At 44.2% G+C, this 25,033-nt stretch overlaps 2 protein-coding genes across 8 annotated transcripts in view; one reads left to right on the forward strand and one right to left on the reverse strand.

Moving 5' to 3' along the window:
- The window catches only part of dock8 (dedicator of cytokinesis 8), a 464,486-nt gene that overhangs the window by 179,980 nt on the left and 259,473 nt on the right, over positions 1-25,033 (reverse strand). The gene's annotated exons all lie outside the window — the stretch shown is intronic.
- On the forward strand, positions 549-23,305 carry LOC139261088 (angiopoietin-related protein 4-like). The gene is made up of 6 exons (XM_070877056.1): positions 549-714; positions 1,027-1,122; positions 6,421-6,696; positions 14,265-14,428; positions 16,400-16,481; positions 23,178-23,305. Exons 1-6 carry the CDS (start codon positions 549-551, stop codon positions 23,303-23,305), a joined length of 912 nt encoding a protein of 303 aa, XP_070733157.1.

The raw sequence follows: 25,033 nt of genomic DNA on the forward strand, positions 1-25,033 counted from the left end.
ACGGCAGCTTTCACTGGCGTTCCCACTAGGGCGCGCTACAGGGCGGACATGACCCAAACATCAAGCCGGTGTCGCAACCAGAGGCATTGCACACTGGCCCTCCTCTCCCAGGTAGTACTGCTCCACGCCCCCGCAAACCGGGCACCGGATGTGCCAGCAGGGCACTGGAAGCTGGCCGCCTGGGTGCAAGTGTTTTCCGCTGCCATTACCGCCCTTCTGGGGCGCTAAGAGGCGCAGCAAAAGACCGAAAATCCAGCCCGATCATAGACTATGAACTTTGTGTTCATTTGGTGCCCAGGCTCTTGGGATAATGAGGATGCTATCTGCTACCTCACTCACAGATGGTACCAATAGGCTGGTACAGTGAAGCTGCAGTATGGACCGTCATATCCTAATACTGTGTTGCCCTATATGAGTTTGCCACTAGAGATAAATAATGGCACAAAAAAATCTTCAAACTATTTGCTATGGTTCTTAACTTAATTTGTCTTTGGGGAGTATTTCAATCAAAAAGTCTTGATTGATTCAATGTGTTTAAAGTTGAGGAAATGCTATTCAACAGATGTGATTCAACTATATCATTTGAAGTTGACTCTTCATATCTTCCAGCTGACTGTTACCAGATTTTCAAGAGGGGGGAAAGAACTAGTGGCGTTTATAGCATTCAGCCAAAAGGATCCCAGCTATTTCAAACATATTGCCAAATGACTGCAGGTCAGTTTGAACAGTTTTATTCCGCATCCGCAAAGCTTTTACACAAAAGCTCTTAGTAGCTGTATTTGGTTTCATCACGTGTTACAATTCTTAAATACAACTAATTGAAGAAAAGAATGTCAATGTAATTAAGGAAAAGGCATCATTAATGGGGATTAGTTTGCCCTCCCAAATGTAAAATACGCAGAGCACTTTGTTGATAGTTTCTTCTAAAGCCACATTAATGAGCATTATCTTCAAAGAGCTGCTGTGAACAATTATCTTGCATGTCTTGTCTCAAATTAATCCAATCTCTCCTGTGCTCTCATACAGACTCTGGTTGGACTGTGATTCAGCGGAGATTTAATGGCTCTGTGGATTTTGATCGGCTGTGGTTGGATTATAAAACTGGATTTGGGGAACTTCATGGTAAGAATCTGTCACAGGATATATTACTCCATCTGCACCATTTTCCAATTATTGATCAACAGTCAGGGAGAAAAGATATACTTAATTTATTTTTACTACTAAATTACATTGAGCTAAAATAAAATGAACCAGAATTAATCAACTTTTTTGTTTCTAACATTGTTTAATATTAATTAATGTAATAGAAATAGTCATCATCTGCGATATAGTAGGCAAATTTTTAGCTCTTGGTGTCCACAGAACTAAGTTCTAAAAAAATTATAGAAGACTGTCTTCTATTTTTTTAAATCTTATTTTCAGTAATTCACCAAACTCCAAGGCCACAATGAAAAAGCTTGCACTGCAGTTAATATTGCATGCGCTGACCTTTCTAACAGGACTGATTTAAACTTGAGTTTTCAGAGCAGATTGTTCCTGCCTTTTTTATTTGTACTATGGGCTAGACTGTCCACTATGATCGCTATCACCCCAAAATGGGCGATATTTCCAGCCTTAGTGCTTTTTTTATTTTTCAGGATCACTGGAATATTGCCCATTTTAAAAACTCCTAGTTTCACCTTTTTAACTTGGGCGATAGCTATAGCGATGTGAAATGGGCCTTAGCAATGTATTCAGTTGTGCAAGGCTGGCGTGCATAGTAACGGCCGTTCTGCGCATGCGTGCTTTTTTTTAGCAAAGAACCTTTCCTGCGATTCGGGAGGTCAAGAGTCATCTGCGCATGCTCAGAAGGCAAAGATAGGGAGAGAGAAGAGGAAGGTTTTGAGGGAAGTTGATTTTTGAAGAAGTGCTCAAGATATTGCAAGAAAATTCGGGAGATAGTATGCAGGAGGCTTCAGGGAGAAGAAGGGCAAAAGCCTTTTCAGATGAGACTAATGAGGCCTTAGTTAATGAGGTGGAGAATTGGTGGGGCCAATTAACCCGGGGTGGGCGTGGGAAACCTCCACCCCGGATTTATCAAAATATATGGGGCGATATCGCCGCCCTCGTATCATCGGTGGCCCACGATAGGCGTGAAGACCAGTGCCGCAAGCGATGGAACAATCTTGTTGCATTGGCAAGAGTAAGTATTAAATTATTACATTTAAAATTGTAATGATGCACTGACTCATTAATTAGAATGTAAATGTGCCAGATTGTAATTAAGCTGGGTAATCTTGGGTAGCTTCCCTGCTAAGATTTGGACTGGGGTTGGAACCTGCACCCTTGAAGTCGAATCTTGCTGAGATGCCTTAAATTTAATCAACAGTATTAATTATTATTTAAAGGCTTTGATCAAAAATTGTGACCAAAGGAATGACTGGAAACAGACAGACCACAAACATTCGGCATTTCTACCACTTTAGTTTAGAAGGAGAATTATTAAATTATATCGCTGCTTGTGTGCTGTGAGCAAATCTTTGGCAATGCCTCCTTTTTGGTTACGTTGGTGGATGGGGCATGACTAAGCACTGAGGGGCCAGTCAGCTTTACCCAGAATGTGTGAGTCTCTCCGGCTGCTATCAGTCACACAATGACCCAGCCTGGACTGGGGGAGAGCTGCCTTGGCTCACTATCTGCCCTGCGACACTTTGGGACATTAGCTCCGGCCACACAGAGATCTCCGAGCACAGCCCATGGGCACGGTGCCCCCTCCCATTACAGTCCTGTCATTGCCAAGCTCACCAGCGGTCCTAATTCCCCCCCACAACGGGGGACCTCCATTGATTCAAATAAACCGCCTCCCTCCCCTCAGGCGTTGAATGGCACACTCCGAGGATGGGGCCTTTCCTGGAGATTGTACGCAAGATGTTTGGTGTCAAGCATTAGTTCCTAAACATGATCTTATTAAATATTTTCTCTGAATGTAGATGTTATAACCATGCATCCATTGGATACAAACCGTATTAGCATATAGCATTAACTTTAACAATGAATAGCATGTGGGCTGATTAATTGTGGATTACAATATCTGTTGTGTTTCCGTAATAGTACCTGGGCAATTAGCTTATGCCATGCTCTTGTCACGTTTGCAGAGGAAGATATCTAAGAATCATGCAGAGCAGAGGCGGACAGGAGGATAGCCTGCTGAGCTGTACCCTCTAACCGATCTCGAGGAATGTGCCGCAGCCTTAGTGGGCACCCATAATTGTTCTGCCACCCGTGGTGGTGCAGATTCCGTTGTTGCGCCACATGAGTAATGTGTAAAGCAGTGGTAAACCAATGGTAATTTAAATTAATTTAATGGCATTTGATTATAATATATGAATGATGTAATGTTATGCATGCAGTTTCTGTCCTCTTTTGTACTCTCATGTTAATCATATGTAACGTCTCTCATTCACATTTATTGCAGTAGTGTTCCTCCTTGTACATATGCGTGCGCAGCGCAAGCATTCTCATGTCTCCCCTTCTCTTCTACTAACCTCAATTATGTTTTCCAGCTCCCCAGGCGCAATGGGAGTCCCTGGAGTAACACCAGTACCACCAGTACCATGGGTGATGAACAGTAAACCGAGGAGGAAGAGGACAATTCTGAGCCAGAAGTGTCAGCTGTGGTATCTGTGGTCACGTCATCCTCAATGGATGAAGTAGTGGGGCCAAGCAGCTTGCAGCAGGCCACTCCAAATCATGCAGTGCCCACGCCGACCCAGCGGAGATTGAGTCGGCGAGGTAGACACGCGCTGCGACGGGCTGATGTCAACGAGGACATGGTGTCACTGTCAAGCGCGAGCATCGACATAGGTCGAGAGCTCCTCCAGGCGCTTGGTGGGTTGGCCGGCATCATTGCCACACTGTCTGCCAGAATAACGGAGGGCATGGGGTGGATAGTTGTGGCAATGGGGCGAACGACCGATTCTGTCGATGCCTTGCGGCACGCGATACTTTTGGGATACGGCACTGCACCCCAAGGTGCCGTACCATCAACCAGCATGACAGATGAGAGACTGGAGGAAGAACTTCCTTCTGACTCGGAAGATGTTTCTTTGCAAACGTCTTCCCCTCAATCCACTGAGGTCATTCTGACGACATCACCCCGCCCGCCCCCGCCCCACAGCAGTAGTCCTTGAAGTGCTCTGCTGCAAGACGTCTTTGTCCCGTTACTCAGGGATTATGTGGCAAACTAAAGGGGGTTAACAACAAGGGGGGGTCAAGGTACAGGAGAGAAGCGTGGCCACAGGTACGGGGGTGGGGGTGTATTTATTGTTTTGTTGTTGTTAAAAAAAATTGTTGAATGTTGACCGTTGGGGATGGTGGAAGAGTATTCTTATTACATTGTTATGTTAAAAATGTTGTTCACTGTTGGGGGTTGTGGGTGTTATATGTTTGTTAAAAATTTTTTTAAAGTAGCTGTTAATTTATTAAAAATTTTTATTTAAGTTTACAATTGTTGTGAAGTGTCTGCTAATAACATCAATACAAGGGTAACATCAATACAATACAAACAATGGTCAGGCCAGGCAAGAATGAAATGTAACGCAACTGTAACTGTCAGCAACGTAACTTCATGCAAAGCGTTCATTTATGAGCTGCTGATGCAAGAGTTTTTCAGCAGCGTAACTACCATGGGGCTTTTCCAGTGGTGTGTGGGTGCATGGGTTCATCGCCAGGCTGATTGTCCTCCCCGAGGTCCTTATCCTCCTCTTCCTCCTCCCCTCTCTCCTGAGGTGGACCGGCAGTCCCAGCTGGCAATTATTGTCCTCTCCTGACAGCTAGGTTATGCAACATGCAGCACACCACAATGAACTCAGTGACCTGCTCAGGGTAGTATTGTAGATTGTCTCCTGAGTGGTCCAGGCATTTCAGAACTCCAATTATCTTTTCGACGATATTGCGTGTGGCTATGTGGCTTTAATTGTAGCGCTTCTTGACTTCTGTCTGGGGCGTCCGCAGGAGGTCATGAGCCAGCTGGCAAGGCCATATCCTTTACCCCCCAGAATCCAACCGTGACCTTGTGGCTGACTCTTAAACAAGTCAAAGACAGTGCTCTGACGCAAGATGTGCACATCATGGATGCTCCCTGGAAAATTTCCATTTACTGCCATGATTATTTGCTTGTGGTCGACAACGAACTGCACATTCAGGGAGTGGAATCCCTTTCGGTTCCGAAACAGCTCTGCATCCTGTAAAGGTGCTCGCAGGGCGATGTGCGTACAATCTATTGCTCCCTGTACCTTGGGGAACTTTGCTATTCTCGAGAAACCCAAAGTCCTCTCTCTCTCTGTGCTTCCCTGGTCATAGGAAAGTTTATAAAGTCCATCCTACCTGTGTAAAGGGCTTCAGTTACCTGTTGAATGGAGCAATGTGTGGCATGCTGAGAGATACCGCAAATGTTGCCAGCTGAGGTCGGAAAGGAGCCTGATACGTAGAAGAAAAGTGCTGCAGTAACCTTAACCTCAATGGACAGTGCGGCACTGATGGTGCTGAAGTTCTGCAGATCTCCCTTAATTAGCTGGCATATCTCACTGATGACCTCCTTTCCGAATTGCAGCCTTCTAACGCACGTGTTATCAGACAAGTCCAGGTATGATCGCTTATCCCTGTAAATGCGTTGGGTGTAACGTCTCCTCCTCGTGAGCAGTCTGCCACCTCTTTGATTGGGCACATAATACTCTTCAATAAACCTTTTCCCAACTCTATTCAGCAGCATGTGATTAGTCATCAATACTGGTTGAAAAATTACAGGCCCCATAGATATAAATCACTATAAATGCCCTTAATCTCTCTTCTTAATTTGTGCTCAACAAATACAAATGTGATTAAATGATTGGCAAGAGTCAAAAACGACCTTAAAATCACTCACAAATTGCTTCTCCTGACAACAACTTCATGCAGCCTTTTATTAAAGATCCTCCGAGTTACAAAATGGCGTCCATAGTGCTGAGTTAAGGTCAGGTGAGTACAGCTTTCCTTGAGCGTCTTTTTGGGCCAGAGATCATTTGGGCAGTATATGGGCGAATTGCTGAAAGTAGCGCTCGGCGATAATCTGGGCAATAATCAGACACTAGTTTCCATTATAAACAGTATTCTGGGCCTTGCACGAGGATGGCGTCATATTTAAAAAAAAATAGGCTGGGTGATGCAGCTCATTCCTGTATGCCGAAAGTTGCGCTGGTGCTAAATGGGCGCTAGTTTCCATTTTTCAGCAAATATGGTTGATAGCCTGAATCTCAGCACTTATATGGGCGCTAAATGGGCGATGATGTGCCGAAAGTCTAGCCCCAAGTGTTTTTAAAGTAAATCTGTATAATATAAATGAAGTATGATACAAAGCCTTACTTTTCCTCCACCTTTCAATCAACTGGTCTCTTTTGTGTTCAGGTGAATTCTGGTTAGGTTTAGAAAGCTTCTATCAAATTGCTCATCAGGCCAAATATCTTTTGCGAATTGAACTGGAGGATTGGAAGAATAAGACACGATACATTGAGTATACGTTTAGGTTGGGTGGCATGGACAACAACTATACCCTGCAAATCGGTCAGGTTTTGACTGGAGATCTCTCGTCTGCCATGAGTGACTGTAAAGCGCTTCCGTTTTCCACCAGTGATCGAGACAATGATCTTCACACTGTTATAAACTGTGCCAAGCAACATTCAGGTACATTGCTATTAATTACAATCAGCAGATGCATTGTCTTGTATGATTTTGACCTATATTGACTAGATGGTTCACAGGTTCAATTCCCATTGTTTCCCAAATTACAATGACTACAATTCAAAAATACGTCATTGGCTATAAACTGCTTGGGATGTCCTGAGGTCAAGAAAGTGCTATATAAATGCAAGTCTTTCTTTTATCTGTGTTAGTTGATCTCAATCTTGGTGGCAACCAGGATTCTACAATTGATCTCAATGCCCTGAGCTGGGGAGGGGGACAAAATTGCAGCTAGGGCTCCTGCTTCACAGCATAGTCCATGACTCCTGATAGAAAGCTAAATGTACATGGATATTGGGTGAGGATCGGGTTGTATCTGGCAATGATGCTCTCTGTGGCTGAATAGCCTGCCAACACTGTCTGGAAGCACACATATATAGAGTATCCACTTTGGTGACAAATGGAAAGTGCCTGGTGCCCCTGTAATTACCATTGCAAGTAGAAAAGGGGAAAACATTTGAGTAGATGAGCAACAACAGCAACTTGTATTTATATAGCACCTTTAACCTAGTGAAACGTCTCAAGATGCTTCACAGGAGTATTGTGCAATAAAAACTTGATAAAACAGAACAAAATCTATGTCCATGATGATTAATACTGGCAGAGCAAACCTATCATATAGTCTGAAAAAGGAAGCTTTTAAAAAATTTCTTGTTCAGTATCGTTAGCTCACCAAATTTCAATATTGTATGACTTGTTAATTGCTTTAGTGGACAAAAAAAAATACATACTAAGTAAAAGTGATTTTTGTTGTGTGTATTTCAAAGCCTCAAGTTGTTCATTGAATATTGACCTGGATTTTGCGTTCAGCGGCGAAGGAACAGCTTTCACCGGTCACCTCGCTGACAGTTGCCCAAAGACATTTTGCAGGCTTATCAGTGTAGATTTCCACTAATCTGGTGCATGTTTCAATATGGTGTCCTGTACAGGGGATATGTGGCATCTGTGAACAGGGCAAGCAACAGCAAAGCTCTTCGACCAGTCAGATTAAAGAATCCTCACTGAGACACGCAGAGTCCAAATCAGGAAGTATAACGCAGGAAATATAAATTAGTTTTACATCATGCACTGAAAGTGAAATAATGATCGGGAAATACAGATAGAATTAAGGGAGAGGGATAAAAGAGATAGGCAGAAAAACTTACATTAAAACAAAATCTGCAACATTAATTTTCTTCTGAGGGACTGACACTCCATACTTAAAAATGTATTTTTCAGAGCCAGAGAAGTTGTTCATCAGTAATTGGCACTTATTACAGAGCTAAAAAATCACTTACTTCTAAATGCACCAGTCCTAACCTATTCAGCCATCTTTTTTAGTCCAGAACTAGTGGGTAAGTACCACAAGTTCACGCCATTATAGTGACTTCAGTGCCGAGTCTATCGGCGAGGTCTGCAACAGCACATCCTGTGGAGGAACAGGGTATCTCTGACAGCAACTTCTGGATTTCCCGTTTCACTGTTCATGTGACGCCAGAAGTTGGTAATAACCGCTAACGCTGATAGCCTCATCGTTATTATTAGAGCAAAATCGGGCCAATGCAATAAATATTAATGAATTTGAATTTTAGATCTTGAACTCATGTATTACTCTACCATGTTATAATTGTATATACCACGTAAAATTTGTGACCTAAAGAACAGATGGTGAGTGGAAAAAGCATAGGAGATTCAGCAACTGGCTGACGACCACGATGTGCGTGGATTCTTTAGCGCAGTCAAGACCACCTCCTAGCCAAGCACCCAAGTCTCTACCCCACTGAGGGCCAAGAACGGAGAGGCACTCATTAAGAATAGAGAGTCAGTCAGTGCCTGCTGGAAGGAGCTCCGAAGATCTGTCTTCGACGCGAGTGTCCTCGACTCCATCTCGCAGTATGCTACCCGTCGCCACCTCTTTCAAATCCCTCCATATTCATCCCTCCCTATCTCTGTAAGGGACAGCAGTGAAGAGGGTGACTGGATTGGATGCCACCCAAATCCAGGTTGCTGATTGGAGGTCAGGGCGAAGGAGCGGCGAGAGATTGCAAAGCGATGTGATCGGGGCCCAGGAGAGGCATGAGTTCGGGGTCCAGCAGAGGTGTGGGCCTAGGGGCAACACGGGCCAGCCCACCCTGTAATATGTGTGCACCTAGGTCCGTGCAGCAGAGCTGGTCTCCAGTCGTCTTGGGTAATCCTTGCCACTGGACCAAGACCAATCTCTGTCAAGCCCGTGTAGTGGCTGGTGTGCAACCGCCACCACACGGTTAAAAAAATCCACGCACAGGCATTTTCCACCCTTCAATATGCAGTTCTGGACCTGGAATATTAGGTCTTTCATTGAAACACCTGTGAACTCATCAAACTCATCCCTTTTTGGCGTGGAAGCAAGTCATCCTCAATTCGAGGCACCGCCTAAGAAGAAGAAGCACAACCCTAGCCCGGCATGAGGTTGAGAAGGCCATCTCACAACTGAAGAACAACAAGGCCTCAGGAGCAGATGAAATACCCGTTGAAGCATTAAAGCATGGTGGAGAAGCACTATTGGTGCGAATCCATGAACTCATTTCTCTTATTTGGAAGGAGGAGAGCATGCCAGGGGATCTCAGAGATGCTGTAATCATGACCATCTTCAAGAAAGGTGACAAGTCCAATTGCGGTAATTACAGAGGAGTTTCACTGCTGTCTACCGCAGGGAAAGTCATCACAAGAATCCTCTTCAATCGCCTTCTCCTAGTGGCTGAAGAGCTCTTTTCAGTGTCGCAATGTGGATTCCACTCACTATGGGGCACAATGGACATGATCTTCACCGCACGTCAATTTAAGAAAAATTCAGGGAGCAGCACCAGCCTCTGTACAAGGCCTTCTTTGGCCTCACAAAGGCCTTCAACACTGTCAATCGGGAGGGATTATGGAGCGTCCTCCTCAAATTTGGCTGCCCTCAAAAGTTTGTCACGATCCTCTGTCTACTTCACGATGACATGCAAGCCATGATCCTGACCAATGGATCCACTACAGACCCAATACACGTGCGGACCGGGGTCAAGCAAGGCTGCATCATCGCACCAACGTTCTTCTCAATTTTCCCTGCTGCATTGCTCCATCTCACCCTCAATAAACTCCCTGCTGGAGTGGAGCTAATCTACAGAACCAACGGGAAACTGGTCAACCTCCATCGTCTCCAGTCCAGATCCAAGGTTGTTCCATCCTCTGTCATTGAATTACAGTACGCAGACGATGTTTGCATTTGCGCACACTCGGAGGTCGAACTCCAAATCATTGTCAACACCTTCGCCGAAGCATATGAGAGTATGGGCCTTACACTAAATATCCATAAGACAAAGGTTCTCAGCCAATCAGCCCCCACCACACAGTACTGCCCCCCAATTATCAAGAACCATGACGAGGCCTTGGACAATGTGGACCATTTTCCATACCTCGGGAGCCTACTATCAACAAGGGCAGACGTCGATAACGAAGAACAACACCGCCTTCAGTGTGCCAGTGCAGCCTTCGGCCTCCTGATGAAGGGGGTGTTTCAAGACCAGGACCTCAAACCCGGCACCAAGCTCCTGGTCTACAGAGCAGTAGTGATACCCATCCTCCTGTATGCTTCAGAGACATGGACTATGTACAACAGGTTCCTCAAAGCACTGGAGAAGTACCACCAACGCTACCTCTGCAAGATCCTGCAAATCCATTGGCAGAATAGGCGCACCAACGTCAATGTTCTCGCTCAGGCCAACATCCATAGCATCGAAGCATTGACCGCGCTTGATCAGCTCCAATGGATGGGCCACATTGTCTGCATGCCCGATACTAGACTCCCAAAGCAAGTGCTCTACCCAGAGCTCCAACACAGCAAGCGAGCCCCAGGTGGGTAGAGGAAACGCTTCAAGGACACCCTCAAAGCCTCCTTGAAAAAGTGCAAGATCCCCACCGACACCTGAGAATCCCTGGTCCATGACTGCTCAAAATGGAGGAGAAGCATCCAGGAAGGCACCAAACACCTTGAGTCTCTTTGCCGGGAGTACAGGAAGCCAAGCACAAACAGTGGAAGGAGCGTACAACAACCCAAGCACCCCACCCACTCGTTCCTCCAACCATCGTCTGCCCCACCTGTGACAGAGACTGTAGGTCCAGTATTGGACTCATCAGTCACCTGAGAACTCATATTAATGTGGAAGCAAGTCATCCTCGACTCCGAGGGAGTGCCTAAGAAGATCATTGTGCATCTACCAGATATCACTGACATAACTAGATTCTATTCCTGTGTTGTGACTGGTTCACAGTTACATAAATACATGACTCCCCAGAATAGTTAGGGCTCCAAATAGATACACATTTTCATCAGTGACGCAAAACATGCCAAAGCTTTTTGAGCCAATTCATTTAATAAAATGTGAATATTGTCCTGTGAGACTTCCATTTTGCATCCATGATCTCTTGCACTAGTGAAAATGGTAATTCTGGTTTATCAGTTTTCATGTTTGGTGCTCTCCCGGGGAGTAATACAGACTGCAACAATCCCAGTTTTGACCACTTTAGTGACTCAACAAGCTGCTACTGGTTCAATCAACTGGTTATCATAGAATCATAGAAATTTATGGCACAGAAGGAGATCACTCAGTCCATCGTGTTTGTGCCGACAAAAAAAAAAGAGCTATCCAACCTAATCCCATTTTCCAGCTCTTGGTCCGTAGCCCTGTAGGTTATGACACTTCAAGTACACATCCAAGTACTTTTTAAATGTGGTGAGGGTTCCTGCCTCTACCACCCTTTCAGAGTTCCAGACCCTCACCACCCTCTGTGTGAAAAAAGTTCTCCTCAACTCCTCTAATCCTTCTACCAATTATTTTAAATCTTCGCCCCCTGGTTATTGACCTCTGCTGAAGGAAATAAGTCCTTCCTACCCACTGTGGATGCAAGGGACTGAATTGATTATTCCGAGTTGAGAAGTAGTTACCTATGGAGTCCCCTCATCCCTATCCTTGGCCCCCTTCTATTTCTCATCTACATGGTATCCCCTCGGCGATATCATTCGAAAACACAATGGCAGGTTCTACATGTATGTCGACGATGTTCAGGTCTATCTCACCACCACCTCTTTGGACCCTTCCTCTGTCTGATTTGTCATATTGCTTGTCTGACACCCAATATTGGATGAGCAGAAATTTCCTCCAACTAAATATTGGGAACATAAGAACATAAGAAGTAGGAGCATGAGTAGGCCATATGGCCCCTCGAGCCTGCTCCACCATTCAATAAGATCATGGCTGATCTTCGACTAAAACACCTAGTTCTATGCCCCCAGTCATGGGAAACAATCTCTCAGTATTTATCCTATCAATCCCCCTCAGAATCTAATATGTTTCAATGAGATCACCTCTCATTCTTCTAAACTCTAGAGAGTATAGGCTCACTCTACTCAATCTCTCCTCATAGGATAACCCTCTCATGCCAGGAAACAATCTAGTGAACCTTCATTGCATGCCTTAAATAAAGAGACCAAAACTGTGCACAATACTCCAGGTGTGGTCTCACCAGGGCCCTGTACAATTGTAACAAGACTTCTTGACTCTTGTACTCCAACCCTCTAGCAATAAAGATCAACATGCCATTTGCCTTCCTAATTGCTTGTTGTACCTGCATGTTAACTTGCCGTGTTTCTTGTAGTCGGCCACCTAAAACTCTCTGAACACAAAAATGTAATAGTTTTTCACCATTTAAAAAATATTCTGTTTTTCTATTCTTCCTACCAAAGTCAATAACCTCATACTTCCCCACATTATACTCTATCTGCCACCTTATTGCCCACTGAAACCATTGTCTTTGGTCCCCGCCACAACTTCCGTTCCCTGACCACTGCTTCCATCCCTGGCAACTGCCTTAAGCAAAGCAAGGTCATTCGCAACCTTGGTGTTGTGTTTGACCCCGAGATGAGTTTCTGACCACAAATCCATTCCATCACCAAGAATTCCTCCTTTCACCTCCGTAGCATCGCTTGACTCCGACCCTGCCTCAGCTTATTTGATGATAAAATCCTCATCCGTGCCTTTGTTACCGCTAGACTTCACTATTTCAATGCTCTCCTGACCTGCCTAATATCTTTCACCAGATAAACTTGTTCTCATCCAAAGCTTTGCTGCCCGTATCTTAACTCGCTCCAAATCTCATTCACCCATCACCCCTGTGCTTGCTGACCTTCACTGCTCCCGGTCCAAAAATGCCTCAATTTTTAAATCCTCATCCTTGTTTTCAAATCTCTGCATGGCCTTGACCCTCCCTATTCTATGTAGCCTCGTCCAGCTGTACAAGCCTTCGAGCTCGCTGCGCTTTTTCAATTCTGGCCCGTTGCGCACCTCCAACTTTAACCGCTCCACCATTGGTGGCTGTGCTTTCAGCTGCCTTGGCCCTAAGCTCTGGATTTCCCGCCCTAAACCTCTCCGCCTCTCTATCTCAATCTCCTCTTTTAAGATGACCCTTGAAACCTACCTCTTTGATCAAGCTTATGGTCATCTGTTCTGATATCTTTGTCTGTGGCTCGGGGTCCAAAATGTTTTTTTAATGATATCACTCTTATTAGGCGCCTTGGGATGTTTTACTACGTTAAATGCGCTGTAAGTTGTTGTTGTTCATAAACATCAAATTCAGGTAAATGTTTTATCATGATCTTCTAACTCAAGCTAAGTTGCACTATTCCATTACAGCTGCTACCACATAGTAAACTGCAGCATTATTTTCCCTATGGGACAATGTATGCAATCACCTAACTGCAGTTAATATGTAGGCCCAAGTTTTTGTAGAAGACAGAAAGGATAAATATTTAGCTGCAGAATCTGGAATATGCAGGAAATTCACTTCACTGAAAACCTAAGAATTAAGCAGTTATTTAAAAAAATCTGGGATAGGAGTTACAAATGTAATATTTTTATGCAAAAAAATGTTCTGTAACTAGCAAGAAGGGTTATATGAACAACTTTAATTAAATCTACCTATTGGGTTTCTGCACATTCACAGGTATTGGACTCTTATTAGTCCTAGCCCTCCCACAGTTATTCTTGTTCCTCTAGCATTATTTAATTAATTAATTTTGTCAATAGTTGCAAATGAGATCACCGTGGACACTCCTGAAAGTTTCAGAATGGCCTCGGAGCAAGTCTCTTAACTGCCCCTTCTGCCAGCAAATGTGAGGGCTGGAAATTCATTTTGGAAATGAATTTTAATCATGTACTTGAATTTTAATATTTCTCCAAGGTGATTCCTAAATGATGTAATGTGGTGGGGGGGTGGGGGCGGGGAGAAAAGGTTTAAGAGTTTGCTGATAATCTAATAGATTGAGAGGGAGTTATGAAATCCTCAGTTGAACAATTTTTATTTTTGGATGTCTGATTTGGGTGAGAAACACAACTATCCAACTCAAAAACATCTCAAACTTGTTCCTAAATATTTGGATGAAAAAATATTTGTGCTAATGTTACTTGACAGAAAGTTTTATGCAAACTGAAATTAGAATGTGATCTTTCTTCTTGTAGGTGGCTGGTGGTTTAGTGCGTGTGGGGAAGCAAGTTTGAATGGGAAATATCTCAAAACCAGAATCAATAGAAGGTCAGATCGGAAGAAAGGAATTTTCTGGAAGACTTGGAAAGGCAATTACTATTCTTTTAAATCCACACTACTAATGGTCAGGCCAATGAGGGTTATGAACTAAGGAAACATCCTGAACTTTTGTGAGCTTGTGACGCGTACAAGCAGCTGCACTAAAGTTTACATTCCCATAGCTTTATTTTGTTACAATTATCAGCACAACTAGGCTAGAATGCCAAAGTTTCACATCATATGTTGTTGTGCCTTTTCTTTATTTATTATCATTGAAACATTTTAATGATTATATAAGACAGAGTCCAATGGATTGGAATGGCAAAGATGCCTTTTAGAGTGCCTGATGCAGTGGAGAAAATCCAGGGGACAGTTCCCATAACTGAATTATGAAGGGATTGATTATAGCTTTGGGGCGGCTGATGGACACAGCGAGCCCATTCCGCGGGCGAGGAGGCTGGAGTCATTTGAAGGTCCCAGCCTCATTGAAATGGGAACGGCGAGCTGCGAGTGCCAAAAGGGCACATCAACACAGCTCGCCAGATTCAGGCGAGTGCAATATCAGGCAGCCCAAAAACCAGCAGACAAGGCAAGTCCAGGAGGGGTGTTGGGGAGGGGGAGGGCGCAGCTGCCCAGGGCAGCAGTGGCCCAGATTATTTTTGTAGGGCCCAGAGGAGCACTTCAATTGCTCTTTGGCCCTCAAAAAATAGTTTTAAACACTTGCTCTTTCAAAGTCTCTTCAGTTTTATTGCCAATGAAACTGGTCAGAGAGTGCACGGCACATGCTTCAACCAATTCTATCTTACAATGGCAAATGGAGCCCTTTATGTCACAGGGCCTTCCGCCTAAACAGGCAGGTGCTTTGGCCGGCCAGTGGTAGGCCCCTCAAAGTGGCAGGGGGCAGATCATTGGCCTTAACAGTCGACCGACCCCATTTTGAGGCCATTTGTGCCGATTTCAGCAAATTAAAGTTAACCCCTTTTAAAAATGTGCAATTTTAAAAATGTGGTTCTCTCCTGATGGTTCACTTGGTAAGGGAACAACTCAGTGTCGAATTAAAACACAGACCAAGGTGGTTCCACATTTGATTCTATGCTCTTATGATCCCTAATTAGTACAGAGATACCAAATATCATGCAGGGTTGTGATGGTGACACTACAGATAGCGTCATAGTCCTGGACGAGGAGGGGAGTGAAAAAGATTCAGTGATTCCTGATTATATAGGTGGATGTTGAGGGAGGCATGTTTTGGGCTAGATGTGATTCCCCCACAGTAGAATAACTGGTCATCATTCATTATCTTGGCTCACACATAATGAACAACCAAAGGGAGGCCAACTCCCATGGATTCATACTCAGTGCCTTGAGGACAGAAAGACAGAACATTGGAGGTGAAAAATGTATGTGACCAGAAGAGTAGTCTTCATTGTCCTGACAATGGCAAAATAACAAGGAAAAATATTGAATGCCGATATCTTTACCTCTCCAGCACTCAACAGGTTAACTTGCATTTTCAGTGTATTGCCATTTTATTTTTGAAGTTTTCAGAAGTTTAGATGCATACCTTTCTGAAGTCATTATGCATTTTTATTGCATGCAGTAAGTGTAGTAGTCATTTTAGAAGTGTGTATAATGTACATCGTCTGTTGGGTTTATTTTCTAAGGACATGTCTCCACCCACCCTCACACATTTATCTGGTGCATTTTCCAGCACTTTTGAATAAACTTTCTATAAATATACAATGTGTGTGTATACTACTTCAAATTGACTTCATAGTCCTGGACGAGGAGGGGTTGAAAAGGATTGAAATGAGAGAATATAACTCAATAAGCCAAGCAGAAAATGGAGAATTAACAATGCTGTGTTCATCTAGTAGAATGATACGTGTGCCTCTTGTGTTCTCATTATCTTTTTTGGGAATGAACCTGGAGCAACACTAAAATCTAAGCGCACATTTCAAGTTATTTTCTAAAATGCAGTTTCTTCCTTCTCCTTCTCCAGCAGAAGCAGTAGTCAGGTGAATTGCTATTATGACTAATCCTTCTTTAAGCCGAGAAATTACTTTTACAGATATTAGTGGCTTCACCTGGTGAAGCTACAACACAGGACTACATATATGCTAAACTGCAGAAGCAGCATGCTACAGACAGAGGTAAGCAATCCCACCACCAACAGATCAGATCAAGGCTCTGCAGTCTTGCCACATCCAATCGTGAATGCTGGTGGGCAATTAACCAACCAACAGGAGGAGGATGCTTCATGAATAATCCCATCCACAATAATGGCAGAGCCCAGCATATGAATACAAAAGACAAGGCAACATCTTCAGCTAGAAGTGCCCAGTGGATGATCCATCTCGGCCTCCTCCTGAGGACCCCACCATCACAGAACCAGTCTTCAGTCAATTCAATTCACTCCACACTATGTCAAGAAATGGTTGGCTACACTGGATCTAGCAAAGGCTATGGGCCCCGACAACATCCCGGCTGCCATGCTACAAACTAGTGCTACAGAACTAGTCGCGTCTCTAGTCAAGCTATTCCAGTACAGCTACAACACTGACATCTACCAGACACAGTGAAAATTGCCCAAGTAGGTCCTGTCCACAAAAAGCAGGAAAAATCCAATCTGGCCAATTACTGCCCCATCAGTCTCAATCATCAGCAAAGTGATGAAAGATGTTGTCAATAGTGCTATCAAGCAGTACTTACCACCAATAACCTGTTCACCGATACTCAGTTTAGATTTCACCAGGACCATTCACTTCCAGGTTTCATTACAGCTTTGGTCCAAATATGGACAAAAGAGCTGAATTCCAGAGGTGAGGTGAGTATGACTGCTCTTGACTGAGTGTGGCATCAAAGAGCCCTAGTAAAATTGAAGTCAATGGGAATCAAGAGAAAAACTATCTACGAGCTGAAGTCATACCTAGCACAAAGGAAGATGGTTGTTGGAGGCCAATTGTCTCAGCCCCAGGACATAGCTGCAGGAGTTCCTCAGGATCCTATGCCCAACCATATTCAGCTGCTTCATCAATGACCTTCCCTCCAGCATAAGGTGAGAAAAAGGGATGTTTGGTGATGATTGCACAGTGTTCAGTTCCATTCACAACTCCTCAGATAATGAAGCAATCCATGCCTGCATGCAGCAAGACCTGGGCAACATTCAGGCTGGGCTGATAAGTGGCAAGTAACAACACACACGTTTCAGGCAATGATTACCACCAACAAGAGAGAGTCAAACCACCTCCCCATGTTATTCAATGACATTACCGTTGCTGAATCCCCCTTCATCAACATGCTGGGGGTCACCATTGGCCAGAAACTTAACTGGACAGGCCACATAAATACTGTGGCTATAAGGGCAGGTATTCTGTGGCGAGTGTTTCACCTCATGACTCCCCAAAGTCTTTTCACCATCTGTACGGCATAAGTCAGAATACTCTCCACTTGCCTGGATGAATGCAGCTCCAACAACACTCAAGAACCTCAACACCATCCAGGACAAAGCAGCCCACTTAATTGGCACCCAACCACCAACTTAAACATTCACTCCCCCCACCACCAGTGCACCATGGCTGCAGTGAGTACCATCTATAAGATGCACTGCAGCAACTGGCCAAAGCTTCTGTGACAACGCCTCCCAAACCCACGGCCTCTACCACCTAGAAGGACAAGGGCAGCAGGTGCATGGGAGCACGTTCCCCTCTAAGTTAGACGCTATCCTGACTTGGAAATATATTGCTGTTCCTTCCAGGCAAAATCCTGGAACTCACTCCCAAACAGCACTGTGGGAGTACCTTCACCACACGGACTGCAGCGGTTCAGGAAGACAGCGCAATGCCAGCTTCTCAAGGGCAATTAGGATGGGCAACAGCAACGCCCACATCCCATGAATGAATGACAAAAATGTATTTGTACAATATTGCTTTGTTTGCTATTTAATGCAGAAATTAACCAATTAATTTTAAACAAATTAACACATCTATAAAAATGGCAGATAAAAGAATGTCACATGAACATGTTAATTGGAGTTAGTAGTACCGGCAATAACTTTGGACTCAAAACGAATCACTGATACCAATATAGTAGTGTGAAAAACAGGTCTTCATTACAATAACTGCCAGCATTAAGTATGGTGTGGCTTCATCTTCCAATGGAAAAGCGAGTCCGGCGGAGTGTAACGTGTTTGTCGATTTTATTATCAGCTGTTTTGTGTTACCGCCAAGTCAAATTTCTACCCATTGTCCCTGCCCAGTTTCAGGCAGATTACTATTGTTTGCCTGTGAATCAGCAATCATATCAGTGCAAAAATCCCCCTATGGTGTGTGGCCGAGTACTAATCGGGAGGTTCCACGCAAGCCGCTCAGCAGCATTCGCCACTGGAAGATACTGTGCATACGCAGCCGCACAGCCCAGCAAATTTAATGGGACTAAAATCAGAAAATCTCAGCAGGTCAAGCAACATCTGTAGAGAGAAACAGAGTTAACATTTCTGGTCTGACGAAGGGTCACGGACCTAAAACATTAACTCTGTTTCTCTCCACAGATGCGGTTTGACTTGCTGAGATTTTCAGCATTTTCTGTTTTTATTTCAGATTCCAGCATTCACAGTATTTTGCTTTTGTATTTAAATTTAAAGGGACTACGCACTTAGACTGCAGGTTAGAGGAGACATTGCATGTGTGCTGCTTAGCTTGAGGATGTCTTTTGTGGAGCCAGTAGCACTGAATGGTGGAACACCTACTGTCACCATGAGAAAATGAAGAATTGGTAGGTCCTTTAAAAAAAATGGTCTTGATGCTAGAGTTGTATTATAGTACATGTTCAGTACACAGGGAAATAATAATAGTAGGGAATGTGTAACAGTGGTGTGTAAGTGGTTTGGATATTATGAGAATCTGCTAATGAGGATAATGGCCCTGAAATCCCGGCCTCCCTGGGAATGCATCGCAAAAGCCAGTTTTCGGTGGGCATTGCACTGAAAACCAGCTTTTCCGATCTGTCAAGTTCTGGCTTGAACTCTTATTTACGGAGTTCCTATTATGATGAATGAGAAAATATTGGGCAGCTGGATTGGCTGCCCAGTGCATATGACTTCAGCTCCAGGTCTATCCAGACGTGCACACGCTCTGATGCGCAGGGAGAGAACATAAGAACATAAGAATTAGGAACAGGAGTCGGCCATCTAGCCCCTCGAGACTGCTCCGCCATTCAACAAGATCATGGCTGATCTGGCCGTGGACTCAGCTCCACTTACTCGCCCGCTCCCCATAACCCTTAATTCCCTTATTGGTTAAAAATCTATCTATCTGTGACTTGAATACATTCAATGAGCTAGCCTCAACTACTTCCTTGGGCAGAGAATTCCACAGATTCACAACCCTCTGGGAGAAGAAATTCCTTCTCAACTTGGTTTTAAATTGGCTCCCCCGTATTTTGAGGCTGTGCCCCCTAGTTCAAGTCTCCCCGACCAGTGGAAACAACCTCTCTGCCTCTATCTTGTCTATCCCTTTCATTATTTTAAATGTTTCTATAAGATCACCCCTCATCCTTCTGAACTCCAACGAGTAAAGACCCAGTCTACTCAATCTATCATCATAAGGTAACCCCCTCATCTCTGGAATCAGCCGAGTGAATCGTCTCTGTACCCCCTCCAAATCTAGTACATCCTTCCTTAAGTAAGGTGACCAAAACTGCACACAGTACTCCAGGTGTGCAGAAGGACCTCCCTGCTTTTGTACTCCATCCCTCTCGCAATGAAGGCCAACATTCCATTCGCCTTCCTGATTACCTGCTGCACCTGCAAACTAGCTTTTTGGGATTCATGCACAAGGACCCCCAGGTCCCTCTGCACCGCAGCATGTTGTAATTCTCCCCAATCAAATAATATTCCCTTTTTCTGGTTTTTTTCCCAAGGTGGATGACCTCACACTTTCCGACATTGTATTCCATCTGCCAAACCTTAGCCCATTCGCTTAACCTATCTAAATCTCTTTGCGGCCTCTCTGTGTCCTCTACACAACCTGCTTTCCCACTAATCTTTGTAGTCATCTGCAAATTTTGTAACACTACACTCTGTCCCCTCTTCCAGGTCATCTATGTATATTGTAAACAGTTGTGGTCCCAGCACCGATTCCTGTGGCACACCACTAACCACCGATTTCCAACCCGAAAAGGATCCATTTATCCCGACTCTCTGCTTTCTGTTAGCCAGCCAATTCTCTATCCATGCTAATACATTTCCACTGACCCCGCGTACCTTTATCTTCTGCAGTAACCTTTTGTATCTTCTGCAGTAACCTGTTGTGTGGCACCTTATCGAATGCCTTTTGGAAATCTAAATACACCACATCCATCGGTACACCTCTATCCACCATGCTCGTTATATCCTCAAAGAATTCCAGTAAATTAGTTAAACATGATTTCCCCTTCATGAATCCATGCTGCGTCTGCTTGATTTCACTATTCCTATCTAGATGTCCCGCTATTTCTTCCTTCATGATAGTTTCAAACATTTTCCCCACTACAAATGTTAAACTAACCGGCCTATAGTTACCTGCCTTTTGTCTGTCCCCTTTTTTAAACAGAGACGTTACATTAGCTGCTTTCCAATCCGCTGGTACCTCCCCAGAGTCCAGAGAATTTTGGTAGATTATAACGAATGCATCTGCTATAACTTCTGCCATCTCTTTTAATACCCTGGGATGCATTTCATCAGGACCAGGGGACTTGTCGACCTTGAGTCCCATTAGCCTGTCCAGCACTACCCCCCTAGTGATAGTGATTGTCTCCAGGTCCTCCCTTCCCACATTCCTATGACCAGCAATTTCTGGCATGGTCTCTGTGTCTTCCACTGTGAAGACAGAAGCAAAATAATTGTTTAAGGTCTCAGCCATTTCCACATTTCCCATTACTAAATCCCCCTTCTCATCTTCTAAGGGACCAACATTTACTTTAGTCACTCTTTTCCGTTTTATATATCTGTAAAAGCTTTGACTATCCGTTTTTATGTTTTGTGCAAGTTTACCTTCGTAATCTATCTTTCCTTTCTTTATTGCTTTCTTAGTCTTTCTTTGCTGTCGTTTAAAATTTTCCCAATCTTCTATTTTCCCACTAACCTTGGCCACCTTATACGCATTGGTTTTTAATTTGATACTCTCCTTAATTTCCTTGATTATCCACGGCTGGTTGTTCCTTCTCTTACCGCCCTTCTTTTTCATTGGAATATATTTTTGTTGCGCACTATGAAAGAGCTCCTTAAAAGTCCTCCACTGTTCCTCAATTGTGCTACCGTTTAGTCTGTGTTTCCAGTCTACTTTAGCCAACTCTGCCCTCATCCCACTGTAGTCCCCTTTGTTTAAGCATAGTACGCTCGTTTGAGACACTACTTCCTCACCCTCAATCTGTATTACAAATTCAACCATACTGTGATCACTCATTCCGAGAGGATCTTTTACAAGGAGATCGTTTATTTTTCCTGTCTCATTACACAGGACCAGATCTAAGATAGCTTGCTCCCTTGTAGGTTCTGTAACATACTGTTCTAAGAAACAATCCCATATGCATTCTATGAATTCCTCCTCCAGGCTACCCCGTGCGATTTGATTTGACCAATCGATATGTAGGTTAAAATCCCCCATGATTACTGCCGTTCCTTTTTCACATGCCTCCATTATTCCCTTAATTATTGCCCACCCCACCGTGAAGTTATTATTTGCGGGCCTATAAACTACGCCCGCCAGAGACTTTTTTCCCTTACTATCTCTAATATCCACCCACAATGATTCAACATTTTGTTGATTAGAGCCAATATCATTTCTCACAACTGCCCTGATATCATCCTTTATTAACAGAGCTACCCCACCTCCTTTCCCTTCTTGTCTATCTTTCTGAATCGTCAGATACCCCTGTATGTTTAATTCCCAGTCTTGACCACCCTGCAACCACGTTTCTGTAATGGCCACCAAATCATACCCATTTGTAATGGAGGCCTCAGGACTGGCATCTCTGGTGGGCACAGCAGTAAAGGTAAGTGTGCATCCTTTCTCTTTAATTGAGTTGCGCGCCAGCGTAAAGAAGGAACCGGATTTCAGGGCCACTGAATATATTTATAATAATAAGCATTGCTGAACTCATTATAAATAATAACACTTATTATTGCCTGCTTCTTTTGCTTCACTGCAGTAGTGTTGGAAATGTCAGCAGTGCTAGGAGATGAATAATCCCAGTTATACTCATATATTTGATGTCTGCATTTTTAAGAAAATTCCATGCTGAGAATAAAGGCTTTACAGAATGATACGGCTCAACAAGGGTATAGTGCCACCTGACATGTGATTGAAGGGGGAAAAACTGTCTTTTTACTGCGTGATAATATACAGGAGTGTTATAACTCTGTCGAACAGAGTGCATGATCTCTTTCCAAACATCTGCCTTCCTGACTGCTCTAGTGCAGAAACTTTTGTAAATGACTCCATCCAACCACACAGAAAAACATAGGTTATTGTAATGGCGATGAACATCGAGACACGAGGGTAAAGCTCTGAACATATAAACAAGTGTTAACTTATTTAAAATGAAGTGTTAACTTTGGCATTAAATAGCAAACAAATCAATAAACACATTTATAATAAATATAAATTAAGTATATGTACTTAAGGCCATTATTTATTCCTCTATATAATACTCTGCCATACATTTTATTAGTATGGCTGAACTCGGGTGTGGGGAAATATATCCTTTTTGTCAGACTCATTCAACAGCGAGTGTGGATTGTGCGTAGGTTAATTATGTGAATCACTTTTCTTGTTCAATGCTTTCTCACATTTTTTATCTGTTTTGTAAAGTAAACAGCTCCGGTTTACCACCGGAGGTGCGGCGGCTCGGGAATGGTGTGGAGGCCCTGACCTGCGTGAGAACACCAGCGGCAGGTCGGGGCCATAAAATGAGCGGAGGTGCGGCGGCTCGGGAATAGTGTGGAGGCATGCCACTTCAGGGAGCAACATGAGCTGGTTCAGGAGGAGGACGGCAGTGAAGAGTGACGTCATCAAGGTCCAGGTCAGTGATTGGAGCATGGGCAGATACAGCAGGAGTGCGAGAGACTGTGGAGGGATGTGATCGGGGCCCAGGAGAGACGTGAGTTTGGGGCCAGGGGCCCAGGGGCAGCATGGGCCAGCCCACACTGCGATATGTGTGCGCACTAGGTCCGTGCAGCAGAGCAGGTCTCCAGTCGTCTTGGCTAACCCTTGCCACTGGACCAAAACCTAGCTCTGTGAAGCCCGTGTGGTGGCTGGTGTGCAACGGCCACCACACGTTAAAAAAAATCCATGCACAGGCATCTTCCACCCTTCAGGATGTAATTCAGGACCTGAAATATTAGGTCCTTCATTGAAACACTGGTGAATTTATCCTTTTTTGGCGTGGAAGCAGTCATCCTCGTTTCGAGGGACTGCCTATGATGATGAAAGTAAACAGCTTGCTGCCACAACAATCATGTCAAGCACCAAGATTCCAAAAGTGCTACTGCAAAAAGAAAGCAAATACTCCCTCTTCAGGTCAAACCTTTATGTGCACATACCTAATACCTAATGGTTTCGAAATTGGGAAGGGCAAGAATTTTAAAAATCCTTCTGCCGGGGCCAGGGTTTTTCATATACAGGCAACTCTCGATTATTTGGGTCCCTCAGGGATTGGGCTATGCCGGGTAAACAATTTCTCCGTTAGAGCGAGTTGACATTATAAAGTTAAAACTTCAATGGATAAATACTGTGCAATCAGCTACAAACAGTAACAAGGCAGTTAAGTATGGACATTACCAGCATGCACGCAAGTGGCCTCGAGGAGGAGATTGTCTAGTTCCGGGGTTCCGGAGCGCGCTGCCTTCCCAGGCCGAAAGGACACTGACGTCAGCGGCCCGATGCCTTCCCGTGCCGAAAGGACTCCGAACGCACTGCCGATACATTCCCGGGCCGAAAAGACTCCGACATCAGCAGCCCGATGCCTTCCCAGGCCGAAAGGACTCCGACGTCAGCAGCCCGATGCCTTCTCGGGCCGAAAGGACTCCGACGTCAGCGGCGGCTGCGAGAGACAGCGGCTGCAGCAGCGCGCGCACACATGGAATTTTAAATGCCGTTACAATGGTTTCCCGTTGCATCCGTGTGCGGATAATCGAGAGTTGCCTGTACTCATATCTAACCATTCTTGATACATGTGTTATAGGCACTGAGACACAGCAAAGCTTATAATCTATAAAATGATTAAAAGTTCTTGGGCAACACTGCCCTGAGGTGATTGCATTAATGATTTAGAATCAGCTAAGCTGTTACCATAATAACAAAGCTATCCAAATACTTTCAACCTCAGAAATTGACAAATTTGCTGGAATTCTTTGAGGATGTAACGAGCAGGGTGAATAAAGGGGAACCAGTGGATGTGGTGTATTTGGATTTCCAGAAGGCATTTGACAAGATGCCACATAAAAGGTTACTGCACAAGATAAAAGTTCACGTGGTTGGGGATAATATATTAGCATGGATAGAGGATTGGCCAACAAACAGAAAACAGAGAGTCAGGATAAATAGTTCATTCTCGGGTTGGCAATCAGTAACTAGTGGTGTGCCGCAGGGATCAGTGCTGGGACCTCAACTATTTACAATCTATATTAATGACTTGGAAGAAGGGACCGAGTGTAACGTAGCCAAGT

The sequence above is a fragment of the Pristiophorus japonicus genome, chromosome 1, assembly GCF_044704955.1.
Source record: "Pristiophorus japonicus isolate sPriJap1 chromosome 1, sPriJap1.hap1, whole genome shotgun sequence".
NCBI lineage: Eukaryota > Metazoa > Chordata > Chondrichthyes > Pristiophoridae > Pristiophorus > Pristiophorus japonicus.

Excerpts from the sequence above, each read along its gene's own strand:
- LOC139261088 (XM_070877056.1), top strand. The coding sequence starts at position 549 with ATGCTATTCAACAGATGTGATTCAACTATATCATTTGAAGTTGACTCT. Across the intron at positions 715-1,026 it reads ATATTGCCAAATGACTGCAG|ACTCTGGTTGGACTGTGATT; the intron begins GTCAGTTTGAAC and ends GCTCTCATACAG. Across the intron at positions 1,123-6,420 it reads TGGATTTGGGGAACTTCATG|GTGAATTCTGGTTAGGTTTA; the intron begins GTAAGAATCTGT and ends TTTTGTGTTCAG.